Source organism: Peromyscus californicus, unplaced genomic scaffold (assembly GCF_007827085.1).
Source record: "Peromyscus californicus insignis strain IS unplaced genomic scaffold, ASM782708v3 Scaffold_12__1_contigs__length_115047231, whole genome shotgun sequence".
Classification (NCBI taxonomy): Eukaryota; Metazoa; Chordata; class Mammalia; order Rodentia; family Cricetidae; genus Peromyscus; species Peromyscus californicus.
Window position 1 is genome coordinate 86,017,303 of NW_026294413.1, and position 24,212 is coordinate 86,041,514.

Below are 24,212 nucleotides of genomic sequence, written 5' to 3' on the forward strand. Positions count from 1 at the left end.
TTTGGGAAGGAATCAGCTTGCAGGGTCACTGGGATTCCAGGGGCATAGAGTGTCACCCTTATGCAAATAAGTGCCTAAGTTCTGGGCAGTGAGCCAGCTTAGCAGTCCACTTTGGTCTGAGAACAGGCCCTTGTAGCAAGGCCGAGGGCCCTGGACTCAACCTAATAGGATTGCCATACTTAGGTGGGGCAGGCTTGCACTCTAGCCAGTGTGGTCTTAGCTCTCCAGCTAGAGTGAGCACCCAGAGCCCCACTGCCTGGTGGCTGGAGCATTCCTGACTAGTGTAACTTGAACTTGCAGAGCACAGCATCCACATTAGGCAAGGCAGCTAGGATGGGAATCTGGCAGAGGGCCTGGGGAGAAACTGAATAGAGCCTATCTTACATTTATATGTTTTTAATGATTTTATGGGGCTTGGGTTAGTGGGAGAAACTCAGAGCATTGCCACATACTGAATTCCCTAGGTTTCAGTGAGTCATTGCCACTAACAGTGGAGGACAGTGTTCTCATTTCAAATATTGCTAAATCCTGCAGACTTAGATCCAAGATGTAGATGGTGATTGCCTTCAGATTCGACTAGATTCACTTGAAAGCATCAGCATTGTTTTGTCACCATTAAAATATACAGGGAAGTAATATATTCTTTTTAATATGTTAAGGTATGTATTTTTAAATCTGTAGTACATTCATTTAAAAATCGGCAGTGCCTAGGAGTGGAGCTCAGTGGTAGGACACATGCTTACCATATGCAAGGTCCTGGCACCACTCACCCCCCAGCACTTACATACTTATGAAAGTCATTAGGCCGTTAAGTCCTAAAAGGATAATAATGAAAACCACTCTTAACTCACCCTTCTCTATTTCTAGTCCTCTTTCCTAAAGGCAACTACCGCCATTTTTAAGCAGTTTCTTGATTTAGTAATATTAGACATCATTGACTTCTTATGTTAGAACGGGTTTAGTACCTTAGGAAATTCCCATTTTCAGTCTCTCATGATAATTTAGATATCATGACTATGATAATGTGATTTACTGCTGATCCAGATAATACATTATGTTTTCACTTTCCTTTCCCTAGATTAGTCACTGCCCTTTTTGGCTTTCTTGTGTGTTTGGGGTAGGGGTGGAGAGGCACTGTTGTCTTTTGCGACAGTATCTTGATATGTAGTAGCCCTGGCTGGCCCAGCACTTGCTATGTAGGTAGACCAGGGTGGCCTTGAACCCACAGAGATCTGCATGGCTCTGCCTCTGGAGTGCTGGCATTAACGGCCTGTGCCATCACTGCCTCTTTTACTTGCCCTTTTACCTATTGCTAACTCTAGATAGTGTATCACTGTCAGTTGTGCCTCTTTTCCGGGAGGCCGCCTTCTAGCCTAAGCTGGCTGCTCCTGGGTCTTCTGAACAACCACTCTCCTAGGGCTTCCCGGAACTGGGCCCCTTTTCTTCATTTTCCACTTCATAGGTTTGATGGGCAGGACATGTCTTGTTCTGCAGCCCAGGCTGGCCTGGAACTGACTGCAGCCTAGGCTGGCCTCAGCCTTTCAAGTACTAAAATGACAGCTTTGAGCCACAATTGCTTTAGTTGACTATTTTTGTTTGTTTGTTTGTTTTTCAAGACAAGGTTTCACTGTGTAGCACTGGCTGTGTGTTGCGGGCTGCAGGAATATATCATAAGAACTCAGCTGGTGCCAGGTGGTGGTGGTGGCGGCTGCGGCACACGCCTTCAATCCCAGCACTCAAGAGGCAGAGGCAGGTGGATCTCTGTGAGTTCGAGGCCAGTGGGCTACAGAGTGAGTTCCAGGATAGGTGCCAAAGCTACACAGAGAAACCCTGTCTTGGGAGAAAAAAAAAAAAAAAAAAAACTCAGCTGGTTATGGCAAAGTCACTACCTGGAGGGATCAGGGAATTCCTCCAGAGGAAGCCATATTCCAAGGAGCTTTTGGTGTTATTGGCTTGTTATATATCAGCTGTCTTCTGTTATGAAAATCATGTGTGCCTTCATAGTTTTCCCAATTGACTTTTCCCTAAGAAGGGCTAACAGTGTGGACTGATCACTCTGTGGACATACACATTCTAGGTATTTGGAGAACAGCCTCAGGAAAGGCTTTCCCTGGAATCAGATATCTCCCTTAGCCACTTTCAAGGACTAACAGTGATAACAGTCCACATGCAAGTCTCCTGACTTAAGTTAAATCCCACAAGGAGACACTGCCTAGGTCAGGTGGACCTTAAGAAATAGCTTTACACAAGTTGGCTCGGACCCTCCTTCCTTAACTTCCTCCTTTCCCAGATCTTACCTCTAGTTCCAGTCTCCCTAACTATCACCAGAGGCATCTAGCTGTACACTAGGGACTGAGCACACCTTCCCCCACCCTGCAGATAAACGGCAGTTAGCGTGGACAGACAGGAGCCACAGGAAAAAAAGAAGGCAGTTTTATTTTCTCCCATTGACCTAGCAACTTATAGATTCTTAACATTTTCTACTAATCACATTTAAGACTGTAGTTGAGCACATAAGATCCCTCTTCTTAGATATTACCTGAATTTAGCCTTTAGTTAATTCATTTCCCCATTGGTCACTTCCCTTTGGGGTTGCAAATGATAATTAACAGTTATTGCCTCTCTCTCTCTTTTTTATTTTTTTTTCTTTCCGGAGCTGAGGACCAAACCCAGGGCCTTGCGCTTGCTAGGCAAGCGCTCTACCACTGAGCTAAATCCCCAACCCTGGTTATTGCCTCTCTATGTGATCACCCCTCCGTTTGACCCTGGAAGTCTGGCTTTGCACTGCTAAGGGAATACTGCTTCTAAGTGTATATATACCAGGACTTCCAGGGCACAAGGGGATGGAGAAGAGAAAAGAAAATGGAAGAACTAGATGGGTAAGAACTTGAGAGGAATAAACTGAGATGGGGAAGAGCTAGATTGTAGGGCTAGAAGAGAGTACTAGAGGAATGAGATGGAAGATGAGGAAGAGCCAGATGGGGAAGTACTAGCTGGGTAAGAACAAGCTGAAAAGGACCTAGATGAGGCAGAATTAAGATGAGAGAATTAAGATAGAACTTAGCGAGAGCAATAGATAAGTATAGAGAGAAATCAGGCAAGATGGAGCTAGGCACAAGAACAGAACTGAAGCTGTGTATATAGGATGTTATGCCAGAGGAATTAAAGCAAGTGGACTATAGAGCTCGGTGTGCTGAGATTCTATTTCCCAAAAATAGTCCTCGCCATTAGTAGTTCTCTCTCCTGAGCCCCTGGGATGTATAATATTAAGGCTGGTCCCTCTAATATTATAGAAGAGCTGTGCTGGAACTCACTCTGTAAACAAGGCTGTCCTGGAACTCAGAGAAATCTGCCTGCCTCTGCCTCCCAAGTGCGATTAAAGGTGTGTGCTGTCTCTGCCTGGCTGTGCTTTTCTTTCTTTTTTTTTTTTTTTTGGTTTTTCGAGACAGGGTTTCTCTGTGTAGCTTTGCGCCTTTTCCTGAAACTCACTTGGTAGCCCAGGCTGGCCTCGAACTCACAGAGATCCGCCTGGCTCTGCCTCCCGAGTGCTGGGATTAAAGGCGTGCGCCACCACCGCCCGGCTTGTGCTTTTCTTTCTTTTTCTTTTTTTTTTTTTCTTTGTTTTTTTTTTTGGTTTTTCGAGACAGGGTTTCTCTGTGTAGCTTTGCGCCTTTCCTGGAACTCACTTGGTAGTCCAGGCTGGCCTCGAACTCACAGAGATCCACCTGGCTCTGCCTCCCGAGTGCTGGGATTAAAGGCGTGCGCCACCACCGCCCGGCTGTGCTTTTCTTTCTTAACCTGGAGTTACTGTGTCATGGTCTTAGAGATTGGTGTTAGTGCCTTTCTGTTTATAGGAATCAATCTGTATAATACTACAACGCAAGAAACCATCATCTTGACTGAAAAGAATTGCTCCCCAGCAGTGATCTTGAAACTCTAGCTTTGATTAAAAGGCAGAGTTTATGGTAGAAGTGTAGTGTGGGAGGGTTTTGCACCCAGGCATTCAGCCATCCTACTTCTGTGTGCATCTGGCCTTATGGGTGCATGTGCACACACACACACACACACACTCACACACACACACACGTCAAACATATCTTACTCTACATTTATACTCTCCACTGATATTAATACCTAATCCCATTCTTATAGGCCAGAAAAATCAATTTTATACTACTATTCCTCTGGTTCAAGCCAATCATTTTCTATTAGATATCCAGATTCTCTTTAACAAACTTTTTTTTTTAAGATTTTATTTATTAATTATGTATACAGTGTTCTGTCTGCACGTGTCCTTGCAGGCCTGAAGAGGGCACCAGATCTCATTGCAGGTGGTTGTGAGCCACCATGTGGTTACTGGGAATTGAACTCAGGACCTCTGGAAGAGCAGTCGGTGCTCTTAACCACTGAGCCATTTCTCCAGCCCCTCTCTTTAACAAACTTTTTAAAGATTTATTTTATACATATGAATGTTTTGCCTGAATGTATGTATGTCCATCTGTGTGCCTGGTACCCGTGGAAGTCAGAAGTGAGTAGGACCCCTGGAACTAGAGTTACAGATGGTTGTGAGCCTCCATGTGGGTGCTGGGTCCTCTAGAAGCCCAACAAATGTTCTTAACCCCTGAGCCATCTCTCTAGCCCCTTAAGCAAAATTTTCATTTTAGCACACGCCTTTAATCCTAGCACTCGGAAGGCAGAGGAAGGCGGATCTCTGTGAGTTGCAGGCCAGCCTGGTCTACAGAGTGAGTTCCAGGAAAGGCACAAAAAATTACACAGAGAAACCCTGTCTCAAAAAACCAAAAAAAAAAAATTCATTTTAAAACAGTTTACAGGGGGAAATGTGAAGATAATGTAGAGAATTCTTACATATCCAAACCCAGAACTTCTTATTACTGATGTCTTAGATTCATATGGTGCATTTCTCACAACAAATAAACCAATATTGTTACATAATAATCCACTAAAGACCACACATTATGCAGCTTTTCTTGGTTTTCCCCTATATTTTTCTTTTGGTTTGTTTCAGATTTCTACCCAGGACTACATAGCACCAACTCATCTTTTTATTTTGTTTTGTTTTGTTTTGCTTTTTGAGACAAGGTCTCACAATGCTGCCCTAGCTGGCCTGGAACTCATCAAGATCCACCTGCCTCTGCCTCCTGAGCTCTGGGATTAAAGACACCATGCTCAGCCACATTGAGTCATTTTCAAGTTCCTCTTGGAGGTGACAGATTTTTCTGTGACAGTTTTGTAGAGGACTATCAGGTATTTTGTATCGTGTCCCTAAATAGGATTTATCTAATGTCTTTATCAGAGTAGACTGGGGTTATGATTTTCGAAGGGCACAGAGGTAAGAGCTTTTCAGCATCTGAAGTGCCCTGCTGGCGGCATGGTGGAAGGCAGCCATGCCCCTCTGCATGCAGCCTGCAGGGTGTGGGGGACTTCTGCTTGCAGCCTGCAGGGTGTGGGGGACTTGTGTACCCTGCTCTTTGAGAGCATAAAAAAATATGTGGAATTCTTCTGCAGGGATTTACCTGTTTTCTCCCACTTAATTATTTACTCAAGCACTTTTTTTTTTTTTTTTTTTTAATTTATTTATTTGTCATGTATACAGTGAGTGTTCAGCCTGCAGGCCAGAAGAGGGCACCAGATCTCATTACAAGATGGTTGTGAGGCACCATGTGGTTGCTGGGAATTGAACTCAGGACCTCTGGAAGAGCAGCCAGTGCTCTTAACCTCTGAGCCATCTCTCCAGCCCCTACTCAAGCACTTTTATTTTTTATATTTTAATGTATATTTTTCATTTTATTGTTAATATCAGTATGGGACTGGAAATGTGCATATTATGCTTTGGGTTTCAACTCAATATGATTTTTTTTTTGTCTAGATTGTTCCTGCTTTGGCCATTGGGCACTTCTGTGTCCTTTTCAAACATCCCTATCATTGCATTTTGTTTTGTTTTTCAATACATCCTTAATTTCTAGAATGAAATGTGTCCCAACATTATATTGTATTTTTAAATGCTTTTTTTGTTTTGTTTTGGTTTGGTTTGGTTTTGGTTTTTCCGAGACAGGGTTTCTCTGTGTAGCTTTGTGCCTTTCCTGGATCTCGCTCAGTAGACCAGGCTGGCCTCGAACTCACAGAGATCCGCCTGGCTCTGCCTTCCGAGTGCTGGGATTAAAGGCGTGCACCACCACTGCCCGGCTAAATGCTTTTTTTTTTTCATAACAGATGTGTCTATTGGAACAAATTACTAACAGGTGTTCAATTAATGACTATTTCATAACTGAGGACCTGAACAAATGCTTCCTTTGTGAAGGACAGAAACAAAAATTCACTGAAGGTCTCCAATGCGCATGCTCTCCCCCTAAGCTTCTCTTTCCTGGAGCCCTAAGTGAAGGTCAGAAACCTGGGGGTTTTATTCTGTTTTCCTCCCTGATCAACCTGTTTGATTGTCAGTTCATCTGTTTCTCACATTCTGCCCCCTCTTCTGCTGCTGCCAGTGTTCAGCTCAGATGCACCCCTTTTCCTTCAGTTACCATAGAATTCGTGATAGCTTTTTGCTTAGGATTGGTGTCTGTGGCCTTTTCTCAGACAGGGCCCTGCATAGCTGCATTTCCCACAGCACCCCACCCATGGGCATGCTGCCCTGTTCTTTTCTGAACTGCGGGGCCTCAGGTCCCCAGAGTGGAAGGCCCTAACTTTCATCCTTAGCCTGTTGAACTGAATGCAATGGCTACCTCTTCGTCACTGGGTTCTCACTTCTGGTCTCTGCTTGTGCCCTTGTAGCCCATGTCCTCTGTCAGTCCTACAATTGTAGGTCTGTCTCTACTGCTGGATTGGAAGGCCCTTGCAGTCAGAGACCTGTTTCTTTACTGTTTTTCTTGTTTGTGGTGCCTAGCCCAGCCACCTTCCCAGGCAGTTTGCCATCTATCCACACTGGGTTCTCGATCATGTTGTTCTAGTATTAAACACCAGAGGGCGGTGTTAGCACGCGGAGGAATGAGATTAGGAAAACCTTGCTTCTGTTTGGGGAATTAGCAGTAATGTGCTCACTTGTTCTAAACACGTTAGTTCAAGTTTATTCATAAGGTGTATTTATGTTTAGGGTTAGAGATGAATATTAAAGTTAACAACGACACTACCACTCAGGTCAAATCCTTAAACAAGACTACCTTTATAGTTCCTCTAGACTCACAGTGGCCTTCTTAACCCTGGCTTGCCTTCCCCCACCACCAACCGATGACTTCCAGTCCCAAGGGATATTTAATATGGTTCTATTGCTCTTCTGAATTGCCTTCCCACACATATACATACACATATGTGCACACATGCAGACACCCACACACAGCCACAGTCTGTGGTTGGTGGTCCAAAGGCATGGACAGGACAGAGATGCTGTGAAAAGCAGCATCTCCACAGTGTCACCCCCCACCCCCACCCCCACCCACCCTGTGTTCCAGGCTGACAGGAGGTGAATCACAACATCGTGGAGGCCCTAGATGAAAGAAGACTCCTTTGTGACTAAGCAAGGAAACCCCATTTTATTTTTTTTCTTCCTCTTTTTTTTTTTTTTTGGAGCTGAGGATCCAACCCAGGGCCTTGGGCTTGCTAGGCAAGCACTCTACTCCTGAGCTAAATCCCCAACCCCGGGAACCCCATTTTAAAGGATCAGACATCATGAGGCTCAGATGGAGGAGAGAACCTGACAGTCCCTCCCCCTTGGCCCTGGCCTCTTGACCCCAGCCTGCATGCATGCCTGATAAACAGGAAGGCATCCGCGCCATGAGTGTCCATCCTTCTCAGTGCATCTGAAACCCGTCTGGGCCATCAAAGCCATCCCTAGCCATCAGGATCAGACAGAAGAGACATCATCCTCAAGGAAACAATCCCCCATTGTGTTCCACTCCTTGGAAATGGTGAATTTGTAAACAGGCGCTTACATTTAGACAGATCCTTCCCTGGCTTTGTGTGGGAGTGTTGTTTTTTCTTCCCTGAACAATGTCCTTTCCATTTGGGCCAGCCGTTCACACTATTGTCCTAGACCCTTGGACTACAGGAAACAGCGCCAGATTCTTATCAGCTGAGGCAGTGGAGGTGGTATGCACAATGAGATCATGCCCACAAAGCAAGCTGCTGTTCTGACAAATCATTCTTCTATATCTGTATCTATGAGAGCAGAACTGCCCTGACCTCCCAACAGGCCAATCTGGACTTCAAGTGTCGCCAGTATAGACCCTTTTATTTGAAGGTAGACACCTGGATTCTGTTCCAGAACTTTTTTTTTTTTAATTCACCTTGGATCCTAATCAGGTCACGGCTTTCTGATGGCCCTGATTGTCCTCTCTGTCCAGTGGTGTACACATGGGAAACAGATACCATTGTTAGATTAGAGACTTTGAGTCTGCTCCTCCCTGCATCCCCCATCAGCGGAGCTCCTGGGAATAGGCTACCAGCTGGCTGGAGGCCTCTGGGAAGAAAGCCCAGCATCCCTTACAAGCCTCCCTGGAGACTTTGTAGCAGTTCTTATCCCCGACATAGAATGATTGAGGAACTAGAAATTTCCTTAATGAAGCTCCATTGAAGAAAGTGAAAGGCTTCATTATATATAAGGTGGCCTCAGAGGGAAAGGGGCCAAGGTGAATAGGCTGGGCAGGGGGAGTGGGCACCAGGCCTTTGCTGCCTTCCTCATTTCCAATATTCCAGAGAGGAAGGTGAGTCCGGAAAAGAAGCCGGGTGGGACCCCAACAATCCCCAAGCTCCTTATCAGATACTGAGTCCAAATCTGACCCTGCCTACTACTTTCCAAGTTTGTAGTCTTACAAAAACATGGAGATTGGTTTCTGTTATGTTCAAGCTTCTCCTCATGGAGTGCCCCACCCCCTGCAGCCCAGGACACAAATGAGACAAGACTGGGTCATTATCTCGATGAAAAGTGGACTATTTCTGAATACCTCTCTCCTACTTTTAAGAAAATGGTGCTTGGGCGGTGGTGGCACACGCTTTTAACTCCAGCACTCGGGAGGCAGAAGCAGGTGATCTCTGTGAGTTTGAGGCCAGCCCGGTCTACAGAGTGAGTTCCAGGACAGCCAGAGCTACAGTTTCAAAAAACCAAAACAAGCAAACAAACAAACAAAAAAGGTGCTACACAGAGAAGCATCCATTTCCTGGGCTGACAGAGGTGTGTGAGTTGGTCCTCCAGGGAGCCAGGCTGCTGCTGCCAGCCTCCAGTGAGGACTGTCTTAGAGGAGACAGTCTCCTGGTAGCTGCTATATGTCCATTCCTCAAGATTCTTGGGGCGTCTGAGACCTGACTCAAGCTTAACTAAATGAAAGAGATGCACAGAAGTCATTTGAGACAGCAAAAGGGGTTGTTCCTCTTGTTCTGATAAGTTCCCCACCTTTCTGGAGAGATGGCTCTGCTCAATTTCAGGCCAGCCGCAGGCTTGAGGTGAAACTCAGCCCCTCTTCCTCCCATACACACAGATAACCATACTAGACACTGGAAGAGCCGGAAGAGACTGAGGAGACAGGCTGCGGGTAGGAGAATGGGAGCCAGAGCAGGAAAGACCCCAGACCCACAGTTCCTTACGCTAGTGGGTTTACAGTTCTGCCAGGGTGGAAGGGCCTATTTTGGTGAAGGAAGCGGGGACTGACTGACATCTGGGAGTCAGGGCCTCCAGTGTTTACCGACTCGGGAGGCAACGATTAACAAATTAACTTCATGTGTAAAGGGAAGGAATTAATCTAATCAGCACTTTTTTAAAATGTGCTCTTCAGAACATAGAAACAAGATGTTAGCAGCCCTGCAAAAATGCAAACAAGAGACAAAAGGCCATGCCACAGCAGGGAGGAGGTGGGTGAGAGACCATCGCAGGAGTCCACAGGGCAGCAGCCTCCAGGCCCGGGGCAGCCATGAACACAGGAATCCTGGAATCTGACAGACCATGGAGACCAGGAGGTCAGGGAGCGTTTTCCTGGGATTAGCAGTTCACAGGACACCATTTTGGCAACACTTGACTAGTCTCTTTGTCTACGCCTCTTCTCAGCTTTAAACCTGTCTGGGAAATCGTGAACAAGGGGTCCCGACAGCAGGGGAAGTATGAGACTCAGAGGGGAAAGCTGCAAGAGAAAGACAGAAGGTGAAACTCTGAGGCCGGAAATTGGGCTTGAGCTGAGAAGGCGGGGTGGGAAGATGGGAGAAGACTTTGGGAACATGGGTGGCAGCGGCCGCTGGGAGCAGGGGCTGCATAGTGTGGCCAAGGGGAAAGGGGTTGTGGCCACATTTGTACCCTGGGCTGGGCCAATGCCAGGTCAGCGCAATGTTGATGTTTCTTAATGGTGATGATGACTTGAGGTGGGGCAATGGAGCATCAGGCTCAGTGAAGCCTAGTGTTTGCAGATGGGGCCCAGGTTAAAAACTGGCCCCGGCTCCAGAGCCAACCTACAAGATGAGACCAAAGCCTGACCTGTTTTGCTAACCTCCAAGGGACCTATCCAAGCTAGACGCCACGGCCAGCTTCCTGGGGGGGTAAGCCGCCATGTCCCTCTGTCTTCGAAATGTTCTTTGTAGTTTTTCCCATCTCCTCCAGCATCACTGTAGTCCATACTTTGGGAAGGATGTCACATGTCTGTGGGGCAGTGGGGATCGCGTGTGCGGTCAGAAAGCCTTCTGAGCATGCCCCGTAGCTTACTCTCAAGACTTCCCCGCCTGCCCAGAAGCTGTAGTCTAGCCTGGCCTGGGCATGATTTTAGTGGCCTTGATGTACATTAGTTTATGTCTTGGAAAGAAGGCAGTACCACGCACAGTTACAAATGTCAAGAGTTGTGATTAAAAAAAAAAAAAAAGGAGGGGAGACGCCTACGTGCCTGCCTGCCCTTGCCAGCTTCTCCTGCCCCCCTCAAAATCCTTCTGAAGCTCCAAAAAGGTCAATTTTCTAAGCCCGCAGGACAGGATTTTCCTTGTGTATTGAGCAATCTTTGCTTTATAGGCAAAGTCGTCTGACTCCTTCCTCTGTCGTACATTGCCCTGTCTGCTAGAAAATGCCATCTAGGCTGACCATTTCCGGGAACACACAGTGTTCTTCCTTCCTCTCGGAGCTCACATCCATCAGCTTAGTACAAAAACACACAGATACAGTCATGATGTAATCGGATGACAGAAATATTTTTTCATCCCTTTCCTTACCGGCTCTTTCCTCATCAGAGCTCAAAGGCAACCACGACAATAAAAATATCAATACTAATTTCAATAAGTATGCTTGGAGGACTGAGAAGCCAAAAAGGCTCATTTCAAAACACCAACACGAACACAGTTCACACATCTGGGTGTTCCCAGGGGCTCGTACCACAGTACCACAGGGAAGGTGGCTGTCGGCAAGAGCTGTCCTATTCCCAAGTATAGGGGTACATTGTTCAGGATGTTGAGTTCCTTCTGCCTGTGTTTTCCAGGGCCACTTCCCCAGAGGAGCCTACCCAGAGCTTGCCAAACGTAGACTCGGGCCAAAGGCCACTGAGGACTGGGCTGCCTGCAGCTTTCTGTCTTCTCAGGGTCTCCTCTCCCCTGCCATCTCCTCTGTCTCCCCTTCCCTTCTTTCCTCTGGCTTCTACCCACTCCTCTCTCCTCTTCTTTCATCCACCAATATCCCAAGGGGCCGCACCCACAAGCAGAAGGACCTGGGTTTGGGCAGGTGGATTTCAGGGCTCCTGTTTGCCAGCTGTGCAAAGCGGAGAGGGTGTGAGCCTTCAGATCCCAGCACCCTGGTGGTGCCAGGTTAGAGGAAATAAACCCAAGGTCTGAACTTCAGTAGAGCAAGAACCTCTATCTTGCTTCTTCATCTTCTGCCCACCCCCTTTTTTCCTTTTTCCTTCTTTTCAAAGGAGGGATCTCAGACTTGCCCTCTTGTCCATCTTGTGCGTCACTAACTAATTCACCCTCAGGCTGGGAATAACTTCTCATTTAATTGACCTCCTCCCCCACTCTGCTCCCCAGCTGGAGAGACTGCTGATGGCCAAGTTCCTCCTCTACAGCCCAAGCCAGATGTGCCCTTGACACTCAGCCTCCCCTGGAACAGCAGGATCACCATTCTACCAGCTTCCTTCGCCACATTCTCCCATGAGAGAGAGAGAGAGAGAGAGAGAGAGAGAGAGAGAGAGAGAGAGAGAGAGAGAGAGAGAACACGAGCGAGCTGGGACATAACTCAGTGGTAGGGCACTTGTCTAACATGCATGAGACCCTGGGTCCAATCCCAAGTACCATGAAAAACACAGGAGTCTTAGAAATGAACCATCATGACCACCCTGTGTATAGCAAATATAGACTCCAGGGCTGGAAATATCTGGCCTACCCAGAGACTCCTGAACCGATTGATGTCACTTTGATTCTTGAGGACACCTGTCATGGACCCATGGACCCACCCCTCTCTAGTTCCTTGTAGCCCTAGCCGAAGCCCAGGATACTGATCCTGACCACAGGCTGCAGTTCTCAGAGAGCACACTCGTAACCTCACAGGCCTGAGTGTGCCTGCCTCGTCCTTAGAAAGGTAGCCCACGCTTCCGGCTCCCACCCTGGATCTGCCTTCTTCCTCTCTCTGCCCCTCAGACCCTCCTCCTCCCGACCCTCAGGAAGGGACCCTGATGGTGAGGTGTAGGTACCCCACAAACCTGGCCTAACAGTTTGGGACCTGGAAAATAGGTATCATGCTGTGAGACAACTCTTCCTGGTGTCAAAGGGAGCCAGGCCACTTTCCGGTTCTAGCAATTCCTGCCTAAGTCTGAGATGGTGGTGGACTGAGGCAGGGAAACATCTAGATACCAAAGCATGGAGGCAGATGAACAAAGCTCCCCGACCTCCTCGCTCTGCCACCTTCTCTCACACCTCTGGTGGGGCAAGTACTTCTTCACAGGTGCCAGCTTACCAAGCTACTTTCCCCTTCTCTGGTGGACGGCCAATATATCCCCTCAGAGCCACCCATACACCCACTCAGAATGGCCATTGTTCTGCAAGCTGAGAAAGAACCACCCAACCCATTTGCCTCTGGGCACAACCGGAAATGTGCTCCGGAAGCCACACCATCTCTGAGAACAAATAGCAGGCCCCTTGGGACTCCAAGTGGTCAGGGGGTGCCAGCTCCAGCCTGGGACTGAGAACACAGAGAGGGGCAGGGGTAGGCTGAGGTGCACAGCCCTTCCCACCGGCCTCTAGTCTTTCCTGCAGGTGGTAGAGATTGCCATCTCTAAGAGGTAGGCAGGTGCCCTGGCCTCCTCTGCCCTAGCTGGGTGGGAGGAAGATGTTGTTGAGTCTCCCAGCCCAGCCTGTCCACCCCCTCCTCAGCCATCTTCTATGTGGCTTCTACCTCCCTAGGTGTCCGATTGTGCTCAGCCAGCACCCGGCTCTTCACCTTCTTGCCCAGCTCCAGCCCTGCCCAGCTCTTCCCCTTAGCCTGCTTTCCCCTGCCCCGGAAGGAGCCTGAGCGCTCCCCAACACCCCTACACCATACACGCTCACAGTACTCATCCACACGGGGCAGGTTGGCGAAACCAGCGAGCTGAAGGATGTCCTTATACCAAGTCTTGGGTGAGGCGGCGGCCAGGCCTCTCCAGGCTGAGGGCTCCTCTAGCCGTGGCTCCTGAAGGAACAGGCTGTCCAGCTGCACAGCTGCAATCACCTCCAGGGTAAAACGAGCTACAGTCTGGGAGAAGCCATGCTCCAGTGTGGTACAGGTATAGTTTCCTGCGTCAAGGCGGCTGAGCCTCCGGAACAGCAGCCCCTGTTCTGTTTGCAGAACTCGCTCATCTGTCTTCACCTACAGGGTGGGCCGGGGAGCACAGGAGACCTTAGCAAGGAGTTGGGGAGGACGGTCCCCTCATTCTCTTGGCCCTGCTTTTCCACACTTACCATCCTCAGGGTCCAAGCCTTGGGGCCTCCCCTTAGCCTATTCCCTCCTCCCCAAGATGGGCCTAGTAGCTTAACAGGATCTCAGGGCAGACTATAAGCTCATTGCAGGCAGGCAGGCCCTCCTCTTCCCACAGCACAGGACAAGGACCTATAAAGGAGGCTTTCAAAGACTGAATGGCTGGGTGTCCCCAGGTCAGAGCCCTAAGACACCAGCTTCATAAACTCTGCAGGATCACCCAGGGAGCAGAGGAGTTAGGTGCTATCTAATGAGATTTTACTCTGAGTTAAGGAAAATTCTACACACACACACACACACACACACACACACACAAGCAATCATGCTAGCCTTTCCCTGTCTTGGTCTGTCCTAGTCACTCCCCCACAGTGTGAGGCCCACAGCCCAAGCCTGGGGTGGGCTAAGTGCCCACTTGAGTGTGGGAGGCAAGAGCTGGCTCTGATCCCAAGCTCTTCTACTAACCCTGTTCTGGGCTTCGGTCTATGCATCTGTGCGCTGAGGGTGAACCGCCTGGGTGGTTAGCATTGTGTAACCTCATCTTGTTGCTCCCCCTACTCTAGGGAGTCTCCTCAGTGCCCAACCCAACAGCTGGTCCCAGGCTTGCCCTCCCTGGCTCCCGAGCTGAGGAAGAGCCCCTCCTGTAATCAAAGCCCTCCTCCGCTGTCCCTCCCCATGGGAAAACCCTTCCCAACTCTGCTCTGCCTCAGGCCCCAGACTGAAGCCATCTTGGGGGTTGATAGACCTTCCCAGTCAGGGGGGAGAAGAGGGCTTGGGCAGACAACTGGCTTCTGAGGAAGAAGCATAGGGCTAGGCATAGGAGGCAATAGAGTGGTCAGGGACCAGGCTTGAGGCAGAGACCAATTAAGAAACTCTGGGGAAGAGATCCCTTCAAAGCTGAGCCACATGTGTTAGGATGAGAACTTCCAGACCAACATAGATCTCTCTTCAACCTCTGCCACCCCCCTCACAGGCTAGAGAGACTGTAGCTACATCCAGCCTAGGTACCTCCAGAAGCAGAAATATGGGCAGGTCCTCATAGGTACCCCGGGGTATAATTTTTCTCAGGATGATCTTTGCCAGTTCACCCCAGAGTCCCTTTCCAGAGCTTAGGGAGAAAAGTGGATCTCAAGGCAGGGTCTTCACTCACCTGGTCGGTCCCCTCATCGCCTGGCCTCTGTAAAAACCAGCGTACTGCAGCTTGGGGAGACTTGGGCAGACACTCAAGGAAAGTGCTGTTGTGCTCTGTGCCAAAGACTCTGGTCACCAGTCTTGAAGCTTCCTCTGTAGAGAGGAGCGGGTCACATCAACTTGGGAACTCGGTCAGCCGGGCTCTGAGGGTCACAAACTAACTCCCATAGGATACCTGTGTGATACTTAGACATCCAACAATCCCAAGCCACTCTCAGTACCAGAAGACGCTGTCCTAAGACCCCAAGTGTAGCTGCACAGATAGGGGAACTGGGGACTTTATTACAACACGACTTTTCTAAGCCCATGCTTCCCAGGGATGGAGCCCAGGCCACAGGCTGACCCACATCCTGAGCCCACCACTCACTGTCTTGGCTCTGGCCCTGGCCCAGACACTGCAGAGCGGGGTTGCCATGTCGGATGTCCTGCCTTCGGAACCGGCGCTTGCCCAAGCTGGGGCGGTATCGGGTACAGGAAGCACCATCCCAGGCGCAGTACGGGTCCCTGGCCAGGCAGCACTCAGCACAGGCAGTGCCATAAGTCTCACACTGGTGCAGCCGCAGCCGGGCCACGCCCCGTGGAGAGCCCACGTACAGCGTTTGCTGGGGAAGGAACACAAGCAGAGTCATGGTGAGCTGGGCTTCACCAACAGGCTCTCAACCCCCAGGGTTTCCCGAGACCCATCAGTTTCAGGAAGGCTTCCAGAACCCCTCGGATTCCTTCACAAGACCAGAGATGCCGAATGTGTTCCAGATCCTGTGCTAGGCTGTGAGTGGAGCGGGGTGGCCTGTGGCTTTTCTATAAGAGACTTCTTCAGGCCTTCTTTGCTGTCAACCTTTGCACCCTAGCCTGAGGGACTTCGTGTGATTGGCCTCTCCATGACTTCAGAACTGTACCTTGCAGGCATGGCCAACCTTTTGACATTGTGATATGGCGCTGTCATCTGCAAAGTTCATGCATGAGCAACTGAGTTATCAAAAACAAACTGGGGGGTGGGGTGGGAACCAACTCAGGTTTTAAGTAAGTTTATGATTTTGTGTTGAACCACACTCATAGCTATCCTCAGCCCCATGTCGCCAGTGGGATGTCGGCTGGACACATCTGCAGTAATCCCAGGATAAAAGCTGAGATTTGGCCCAGTGAGATGGTTCTGCAGGGAGAGGTGCCGGCCACCCAGCCTGGCAATCCGAGTTTGCTCCCCCATGTCACACGTGGTCAAAGGAAAGAATCCGCTTCTAGAACCTGCTCTCGGCTCTCCACCCTCCGTTGGCCACGAGAACTTTCAGGGCCTGTAGACTCAGCTACTTGCTCACCCCCACTTGGGCCTGGCAGGATATTTTTGAGAAGTTTAGGAAGTTGGGCTTTACTCCCAGATGCTAGGGCAATAGCTCAGGCAGTCACGGGCTGGAGCACAAGGCCCCAAGCTCGTTCTTCAGAAACTACATGTATAGAGAGCAGGAGATGGTGGCCCCAGCTGCAGTTCCAGCCTGGAGAAGCAGAGGCATGTGGCTTCAGGGCTCACTGGCCAGCCATCTAGCCTAATTGGCCAATGAGCCCATCTCACGGAAAGGTGAGCAGCACCTGAGGAATGACACCTCTAGCCTATACATAGACAGACAGACAGACAGATAGACATGCATGCCCCCCCCCACACACACACACACAATGTAAGCTGTGATTTACCTAAAGACAAACTGGGACAGAGTATGTTAAGGGCATACAGCATACCACTAAAAGAAGTAACCTTGTTTGATTAGAAGTCTGGATTTTTGTTTCCAAGCCGATTTGCGTCCCTTAGAAGGCTACCCCAGGGGTTTTTGTGGCTTTATCTGAACACATGAAGCTCCTGCTCCCAGCTGGACTTGGCCTTAGCTGCAAGACCTAATCAAATCTGACAGACCCAGCTCTCCAATAGAATCCAAGGCAAGTTTAAGGGAGGGGGTATGGGAGAGGGGCAGCCTTACCCTTTTGACAGAGATCTCCATCTGGGTGATGGGTGTCGGCACCTAGAGAAGGGATGGGAGTCTTAGGATGGGTTGGTGAAGGCTGTGCACAGCACCCCTGCTTTCAGCATTCCCCCAGCCCTGTGTGGGAGGCAGTTGCCCCCCACCGGATCACTACCTCCTGGCAGCAAAGGATTGGATGGGGTTGGGGAAAGGTGGTGCTTGCCTGTAATCTCAGCACTTGAGCAGTCAAGGCAGGAAGTGACCAGCCCGCCCGCTCTATATAAGTCTCAGTCTACGCTAGGCTACATAGAGAGACACAGTCTCAAAAATACAAACAAATGCTGGGTACAGTCACACACGCCTTTAATCCCAGTGCTTGGCAGGCAGAGGCAGGTAGCTTTCTCTGAGTTCTACATAGTGTGTTCCAGGATATATATATAGTCACAAACAAACAAACAAACAAACAAAAAAGTCTGGATAGTCTTTTCCCGACATCCAGAAGGGTCCCCTCATCCTGGCTGGCCTCCAGTCCAAGTGGGAGGCTTGGCACAGAGTTCCACTGTCCCCTCCCACAGTGTTCCCCAGCCATGACCTAGCTGCCCTAAATCATTTACTTCATGTCCAGAGTCAAAATAGCCCCCAAATAGAGACAATCCCTGTCCAGATACATGGGGGGAGGAGAACTCTTGGGGACTTGGAGTCTCAGCCACTTTGTCACTGCACCGTGAGCCTGACAAGGCTGTGTCAAAAGCGCTCACCTCGGCTCTCCCTCCCCAGAAAGCACCAGGCATTTGAGTCCACAGTCTGCTACCTCGGCTCTCCCAGTAACTCAGAAGCATCCAAGGGCCTCTTCAGCAGTGTGCGCCATATTTTGAGCCTATCCCCTGGGTTCACTCCCCTGGAACCTACCCCAGGCCCAAGGGTGGGAGTCCGAGCCTCTCATTAACCCATGCTCACCTTAAACACCTGGAGCTCCTCCAGAACTACCTCTTCAGGCTCAGCCAAGCCGCTAACATGGAGGGCAATGACTTTGAGCACAGACCCTGAATCTGGAGGAGAGGCACAAGGGTTAGTGAGACAAGAAGGAAGGAGCCACCCCCTCCCCACAAACCTGGCTACCTCTGTTCGGCCCTCCTACCAGTCCCTAGGAAGATGACATCATAGGTCCCATCCTCGGCCTCCACTCGGTCCACCACAATCTGGCGCAGCTGCTGAGCTAAGTTAGTTTTGACCAGGACGGGCCGTCCACGCCTAGGCCTCACAGGCTGGAACATGAGTGGGTGGTCTCGGACAAACTGCAGCACCTCATCCGGGTAGTCCTTGGTGCTGCCAAAGGGTCGCCCTGGCTGTGCCGTCATCTTGCTAGGGCACTGGGAGCAGAACACAGGGGACACTTGAAGTCCCTAGGATGGCACGGCCAGGCCTCTTTCCACCTCCAGGGGGCCATGCCCATAGCAGGGGCTCTCCTCCCAAGCCCTCTGGAGGTCCAGCCCCCTACTGCCATGGGATGAATGTAAGCCTGAAGCTTTCCTACGGAGGAGCCCTCCCCCACCTGCACCATCTACTTAGGGCTCCTTCGCCTGGTTCCAAGCAGCTGCTTACCACACCGGGGCGGGGGAAGGGCACCTTGCCCCCATAAGGTCCCCACTGATGCTGAGGGCCATCTCGGTGGGCAAAGGGCCCGTTGAAGACCTCCCAGATGTCCGCCATGTGGTACACACAGACGGCGAAGCCCCGGAACACGGCACTGCCAAGGACAAACAGGGACAGTCAGGCCAGGCCGAGGTGGTTGGGGGTGACGCAGACTGCCTCAACAGGTAGTAGAGAAGATGACAGTGTCTGCCGAAAACAAAGACGGGGACACAGAACACAGAGACAAGTGACGGAACAGAGAGAACACGAGAAAACAGTCACAGCGTCACCAGGCCGGGGTGGCCGGGCGCAGGAAACAGAGGGTGCCCACCTGACAGTGCTGAACAGCGCATACACCTCCAGGTTCTTCCCTGCCTTGGGCCACAGCAGGAACACGTCCTCTGGGACACAGAAAGGGGCGTCAGCGTCATAGCGACGGCCAGTGCTCTGACTTACCCGTTCTGAGCCCTCCCTATTCCAACTCCCTGGTTGGCCATTCCCTTACCCAACTGGTCAAAGTGAGTCTCAGCCCCACCAGGGCCAGGCACAGAGCATACCAGCCTGGCCTTGAGGAAGGTACTCCACTTGTTCACCAGCACCCGCTGGCCACCGGCATCATTCTGGGGAATGGGAGGTTGGAGTGGGCTTGATGTCCCATGAGGGTGGGCCCCACCTCCTGTCCCTCCACCCCAACCGCATGCTTGCCTCAGTTTCTCTACTGTGGAGGGACAGTCTAGGAAAGAGGTCCCAACAGGGGTCTTGAACCTCACCACCCCACCACAGCTCTTACCACACAGACTCGGCCCACACGGCTGATGGTGACATGACCTGGGCCACCATCTGGTGATGGGACAGTCTCAGAGAAGAAGAAATACACCTTGTCGTCATCCCGGTCTGAGTTATCTGGGATCCGAGCAGCCATCACAAACCGGGGGTCTGGGAGAGTGACAGGGTAATAATGGGACAGGGCAAGCCACCACGCCTCCCCCACCCCAGGCGCTGGAGGTGTGGCCTCTCCATCTTGTGCCACATTCTATCTATCTTCTATCATGCCAGTTAGAGAGATGGGTCCCAGGCAACCTTGCCCTCAGGGGGGCCTCACCATGTAGGAGGCTCTGGTCAGAGTCAGAACGAAGGGCTGGTTTGGGACCCCCACTCCGGAAAATCATGGCCTCACGTCCCAGGAAATCAGCAGTGAGGCCTGTGTACAACTCCCCACCTAGAAGGGGCCAGAGTCAGGAGAGAGGCCAGGCCTAGCAACCAGCCCATGCCTTCCCAGGGCCATAGGCCAACTCTCACCCTCCTGGCCCACTCTGGCTTGGTATCACCCACCTACAAAGGTGCTGGCGAAGGGCCGGCTTGGCTCATGTGGGCAACGCCCCCTTCCACTTTCCACCGTGCTGGGCTCCAGGTGGAGCACATGCTAGAGGTAGGAAAAGGGAGCAGGAGGGTGTCACCTGGGAAAGAAGCGGGCCTCAACCCAGGCAGTGACCCTTGCGTGCAACTGAGGCATGGGGTTGGGGGTAGGGGAAGAAATCCTCATTCAAGGCCTCTCTGACGGGGTCAGGACCCCAGCACAAAGGCGTCTTTCAAGCCCCTACCCGCCTCTGTCCAACCCCGGTTCAATGGGAAGCGTTCAGGCAGCAGGGAGGAAATGTGACTGCTTCCCAATCCCTCATGGGCCCGGGCCCAGGCTCACCTCCCCTCGATGCCCTACTGTGATGAGGGTACAGATGGGCTGGAAGGCTCCAGTGCCACAGGCCAGCAGGTGGGTCCGGTTGTGGGGTTGTAAGACTCGTACAAAGTTGGCACACTCTGTCTGCAGGAGGAGGGAGGGGCCCAAGGGTGAGGGAGAAGCGCACCATGTCCTTGGGTTCTAAGGCTCAGCCCCGCTTCATATCAGCTCTGAGGACATGGGTGAAGGTCACATTCTTCCCAGGCCTCCCCAAACACTCAGGATCTGCTCCAAATGCTCCAAGCAGAGGCACCAGGGGCGTGGCTGCAGGGCATTTTGAGAACCAAGGCCTGATACTGAGTGGGCTAGCGAGGTCCTTGTCAACAGTACTCACCAAAGGATCTCTTCCCTTTTGGACACATTCTGCCCTCTGTCCTGGCTGTGGCAGCCACAAGACCTGAAACACAGCCAGTGCCTCAATGCCCTTACACTCAAGGTTTCAAGTTCTCCATCTGGCCTCCCATCTGGGGGTGCCCCACTTTCACCCCCACCAGTCCCGCTCACCTCCCGGGGGTCTGGCCACGCCTGATCCAGCCTCAAAGAGTAGAGGGCATCACGGCCTCCCAGGAAGAGGCGATCCCGATACTCATCCAGGTACATGACTTGAAGGTCTAGGGAGCCCCGTGGACCCAGAAAGAGGGCAGAACGGTTGGCAGACAGGAGATCTGGGAGAGATCGAGGGAAGAGGGTTAGGGTCTGCTACTCAGCCTGCTTCCCCAGCCAGGGGCGGGGAATGAAGATCCCAGCTGTGCACCCACCACACACGTACATCTGGAAAACGTTGCCATGCACAGGATTGCTGGTTGGCTTTTGGGACATGGTTCTTGGGGCAAGTAGTACAAGTAACTCTCAGCCCCCACTTCCCCACTCAATCTAGCCCAGTTTACCTCCATTCTTTTCTTTTTTTTTTTTAAAGTGGTCCTGGAGATTAAACTTAGGGCCACATTGCCACCTTCCACCGTGCTCAGCACCCAAGCTTTCTGCTACCAAGCAAATCCCCAATAACCCTCCTCCCTCCATTCTTCAGACACTTGATCTTTCAGCTGACAGCCTCCCGGGATCCTACATGTCTGTACCTTGCTAAGTGCCCAGGGAAGACAGCCCCACCAACAGAAATCATGTCAGCAAGCCTGGCAAAGAGCTCGGAGAGCCAGGAAGAAGGTGGAAGAGTGTGAACATTTGCAAGACTAGTTCCACTGGGAAGGCGGGCAGGTCCAGGCAGAGGGAACACCACGGCCCAGGGCGGATTAGGCACGGCCAGATGGAACTCCAGCCTCAGAGTTGTGGGCGAATGCTGTACTCCCTCACAGACACTGCCCTGCCAGCTGACCCCAGAGATGGAGGGATCAAGGGCCCCAAGGGTTGTAGGTCTTGCCCTAGTTCCTTGGGGAGATGGAAGTGATGAAAGCCCCGAGTGACCCTATGCCTAGGGCTCCTCAGGCACTCCACTCCATCCCCAAATGCACCGGGCGGCCTCTTCAGGAAGCCCTCCTTGGTTGATATAGACTCCGAAACTTCCCTCTTACAGGCCATTTCTAACAGTCCGATCTCCCCTCAAAGCCAAGGCTCCAGGAACAAGGATACCTGTCCCCCTCTGGCCTCCACAGCGAGCTTGGACCTTCCACCTTGTAAGTGAGGTTCCCAGGGGAAGGTGATTCTTCCTCCCAAGAGAGTCTGCAGGTCTGGTGAGATGGCTCAGCGGGTTAAGACACTTGGTTGCCAACCCTGACCACCTGAGTTTGATCCCTGGGGCCTCACATGGTGGAGAGAACCAATTCCTGCCACTTGTCTTCCGACCTCCACACATGTACAACATACACTGTAGCACATGGGCTCCTGGACAGCACATTTTCTCTCTCTCTCTCTCTCTCTCTCTCTCTCAAAATAAGTAGATAGATAAATAGATAAATAAATAAATGCAATACGTTTTTTGTTGAAGACTCTTAGCCTCAATCATCTTTCCCCATAGACAGTGGCAGTACCACACAGCTAGACAGAATAGAGGGGACCACCTCTGCGCACACACACACACACACACACACACACACACACACACACACACACACACACACACACACGCTGGATGGCAGAGGGAAGCAGAGACTCTCCAGTACAATAGATGGAGAGGAGATGATACAGTGAGCTTGGATGGTCAGGCAGGACAGGCTGAGAGAGGTGGGAGAGGTTCCTCCCTTCCCTGTGGCTCAGGACTAAGTCAGACTTCTACCCACTCCCTTGACGTCTGTCCAGACCCTCTCTGTACCCTCCCTTCTGCCCAGACCCTCTGTCCCCCTTCTATCTCTATGCCCATCCCTACAGAGGTCTCCCAGGGTTTCGGTCTCTCTCTCTCTCCCCCTTATAACCGCTTCCTCAGTTTCCACACTGTATCAGTCTCCCCCTTTGGCCATGGCTCCCAGGATGTGTCTACCTTTCCCGCCCACAGTCACCCTTAGCACCACCGTCCAGAGGCTGACCAGGAAGCCTTTCCCAAGGGATGTGCAGGACCTACTACCCAGATCGCTGCTGGCTGGCTGAGGGATGGATGTCCGAGAGCCACAGGCATTCACAGCATGCACACAAACAGGACAGGACTGGCCAGTACCTCGGTAGGAGAGCCGCAGACGAGGCACACTGGGGCTGGGACCGGGGCTGGGGCTGCCCCCATGGGACAGGAGGCTCCCCAGGAGACAGCAGCAGATGGCCCAAGCCGAGGGGGCCATGCTGGGAAAAAGGAGCTGCCTTCTGAGCCAGCTGCTGGAGTAGTTTGCGCTGCTGCCACCAGGTCGGCCACTTATAAGGCGGTGGCTCCACCCAACGCTGGCCGGGGAGGCGGGGAGGCAGAGGGAAGCAGAGGAGCTCCAAGCCTGCCATCTACCAGCAGTTTCTCCAGCCACCTCAGCTGGCCCACACAATGCCGGTGCAGCAAGCCAGCCTGTCCCCCCTTAGGAGATTCCCTCCTAGCTGAGGTGTGGACAGTCTGAATGACGGACACTCACAAATGCAAGTACCCAGGCTCCAGCAAAGCGGCAAAGGGGTAAAACAACCCGGAAAAGAGGTCAGGGATCATCAGGTGGGGGTCTGGCTTTACTCTCTGCCTCTCCAGAGACATCCCCATGACTAGCCCTGGGACCCTACCCCCCAGCTGGGGTACAGTGTTCGTTTCTAACCCAAGGAACTCATCCTACTAAGGGCTTAAGACCTAGCCACACTTCACAGGTCTGGCACTGGTAAGAAATGAATGTCTAAGGTGGTGGTTCTCAACCGGTGGGTCATGACTCCTTTGAGGTAGAAAGACCCTTTCTCAGGGGTTGCCTAAGACCACCAGGAAACACAGATATTTGCATTACAATGCATAGCAGTAGCAAAATTACTGTTAGGAAGTAGCATTGAAAATAATTGTATGGTCGGGGGTCACCACAACATGAGGAGCTGTATTAAAGGGTCGCAGCATTAGGAAGGTTGAGAACCACTGGCCTAAGGTCACCTACGCAGACCTCCCCAGCCTCCATAGCCCCTCCCTGAATCTCCTAGGCTCCATCTCAGCTCAGCAGGCTTTCCCTGAGGTGGGGACAAGGTTTATCCAAAGCCCAGGGGACCTTCCATTTTCTTGCTTCCTTCAGGCCTGCAGTCTTTCAGAGGCCCAGGGGCCAGAGCACAGTGGGTGGTGGTGAGTTCTTCCCAAGCCCATGGGCCCTACATGCTTTAGTTCCACCAGATTTCACTGTTCTGCCCCAAACTCGAGTGAGGAGTGCATGAAAAGGAGCCAAGGGGGAGGCAGGCAAGGAACTGGATCTGGGTA

At 51.3% G+C, this 24,212-nt stretch overlaps 1 protein-coding gene across 1 annotated transcript; it reads right to left on the minus strand.

Annotated features, from left to right (window-relative positions):
• Nucleotides 1-11,142: 11,142 nt before the first annotated feature.
• Nucleotides 11,143-23,172, minus strand: Sema3g (semaphorin 3G). The gene is made up of 16 exons (XM_052733661.1): nucleotides 23,016-23,172; nucleotides 20,918-21,078; nucleotides 20,748-20,810; nucleotides 20,378-20,497; nucleotides 20,011-20,101; nucleotides 19,781-19,897; nucleotides 19,469-19,614; nucleotides 19,184-19,298; nucleotides 19,010-19,079; nucleotides 18,649-18,793; nucleotides 18,185-18,416; nucleotides 18,004-18,095; nucleotides 17,065-17,106; nucleotides 15,468-15,702; nucleotides 15,060-15,193; nucleotides 11,143-13,804 (listed from the first exon to the last, which is right to left on the minus strand). Exons 1-16 carry the CDS (start codon nucleotides 23,131-23,133, stop codon nucleotides 13,340-13,342), a joined length of 2,346 nt encoding a protein of 781 aa, XP_052589621.1. The 5' UTR covers nucleotides 23,134-23,172; the 3' UTR covers nucleotides 11,143-13,339.
• Between the last annotated feature and the right edge of the window lie 1,040 nt (nucleotides 23,173-24,212).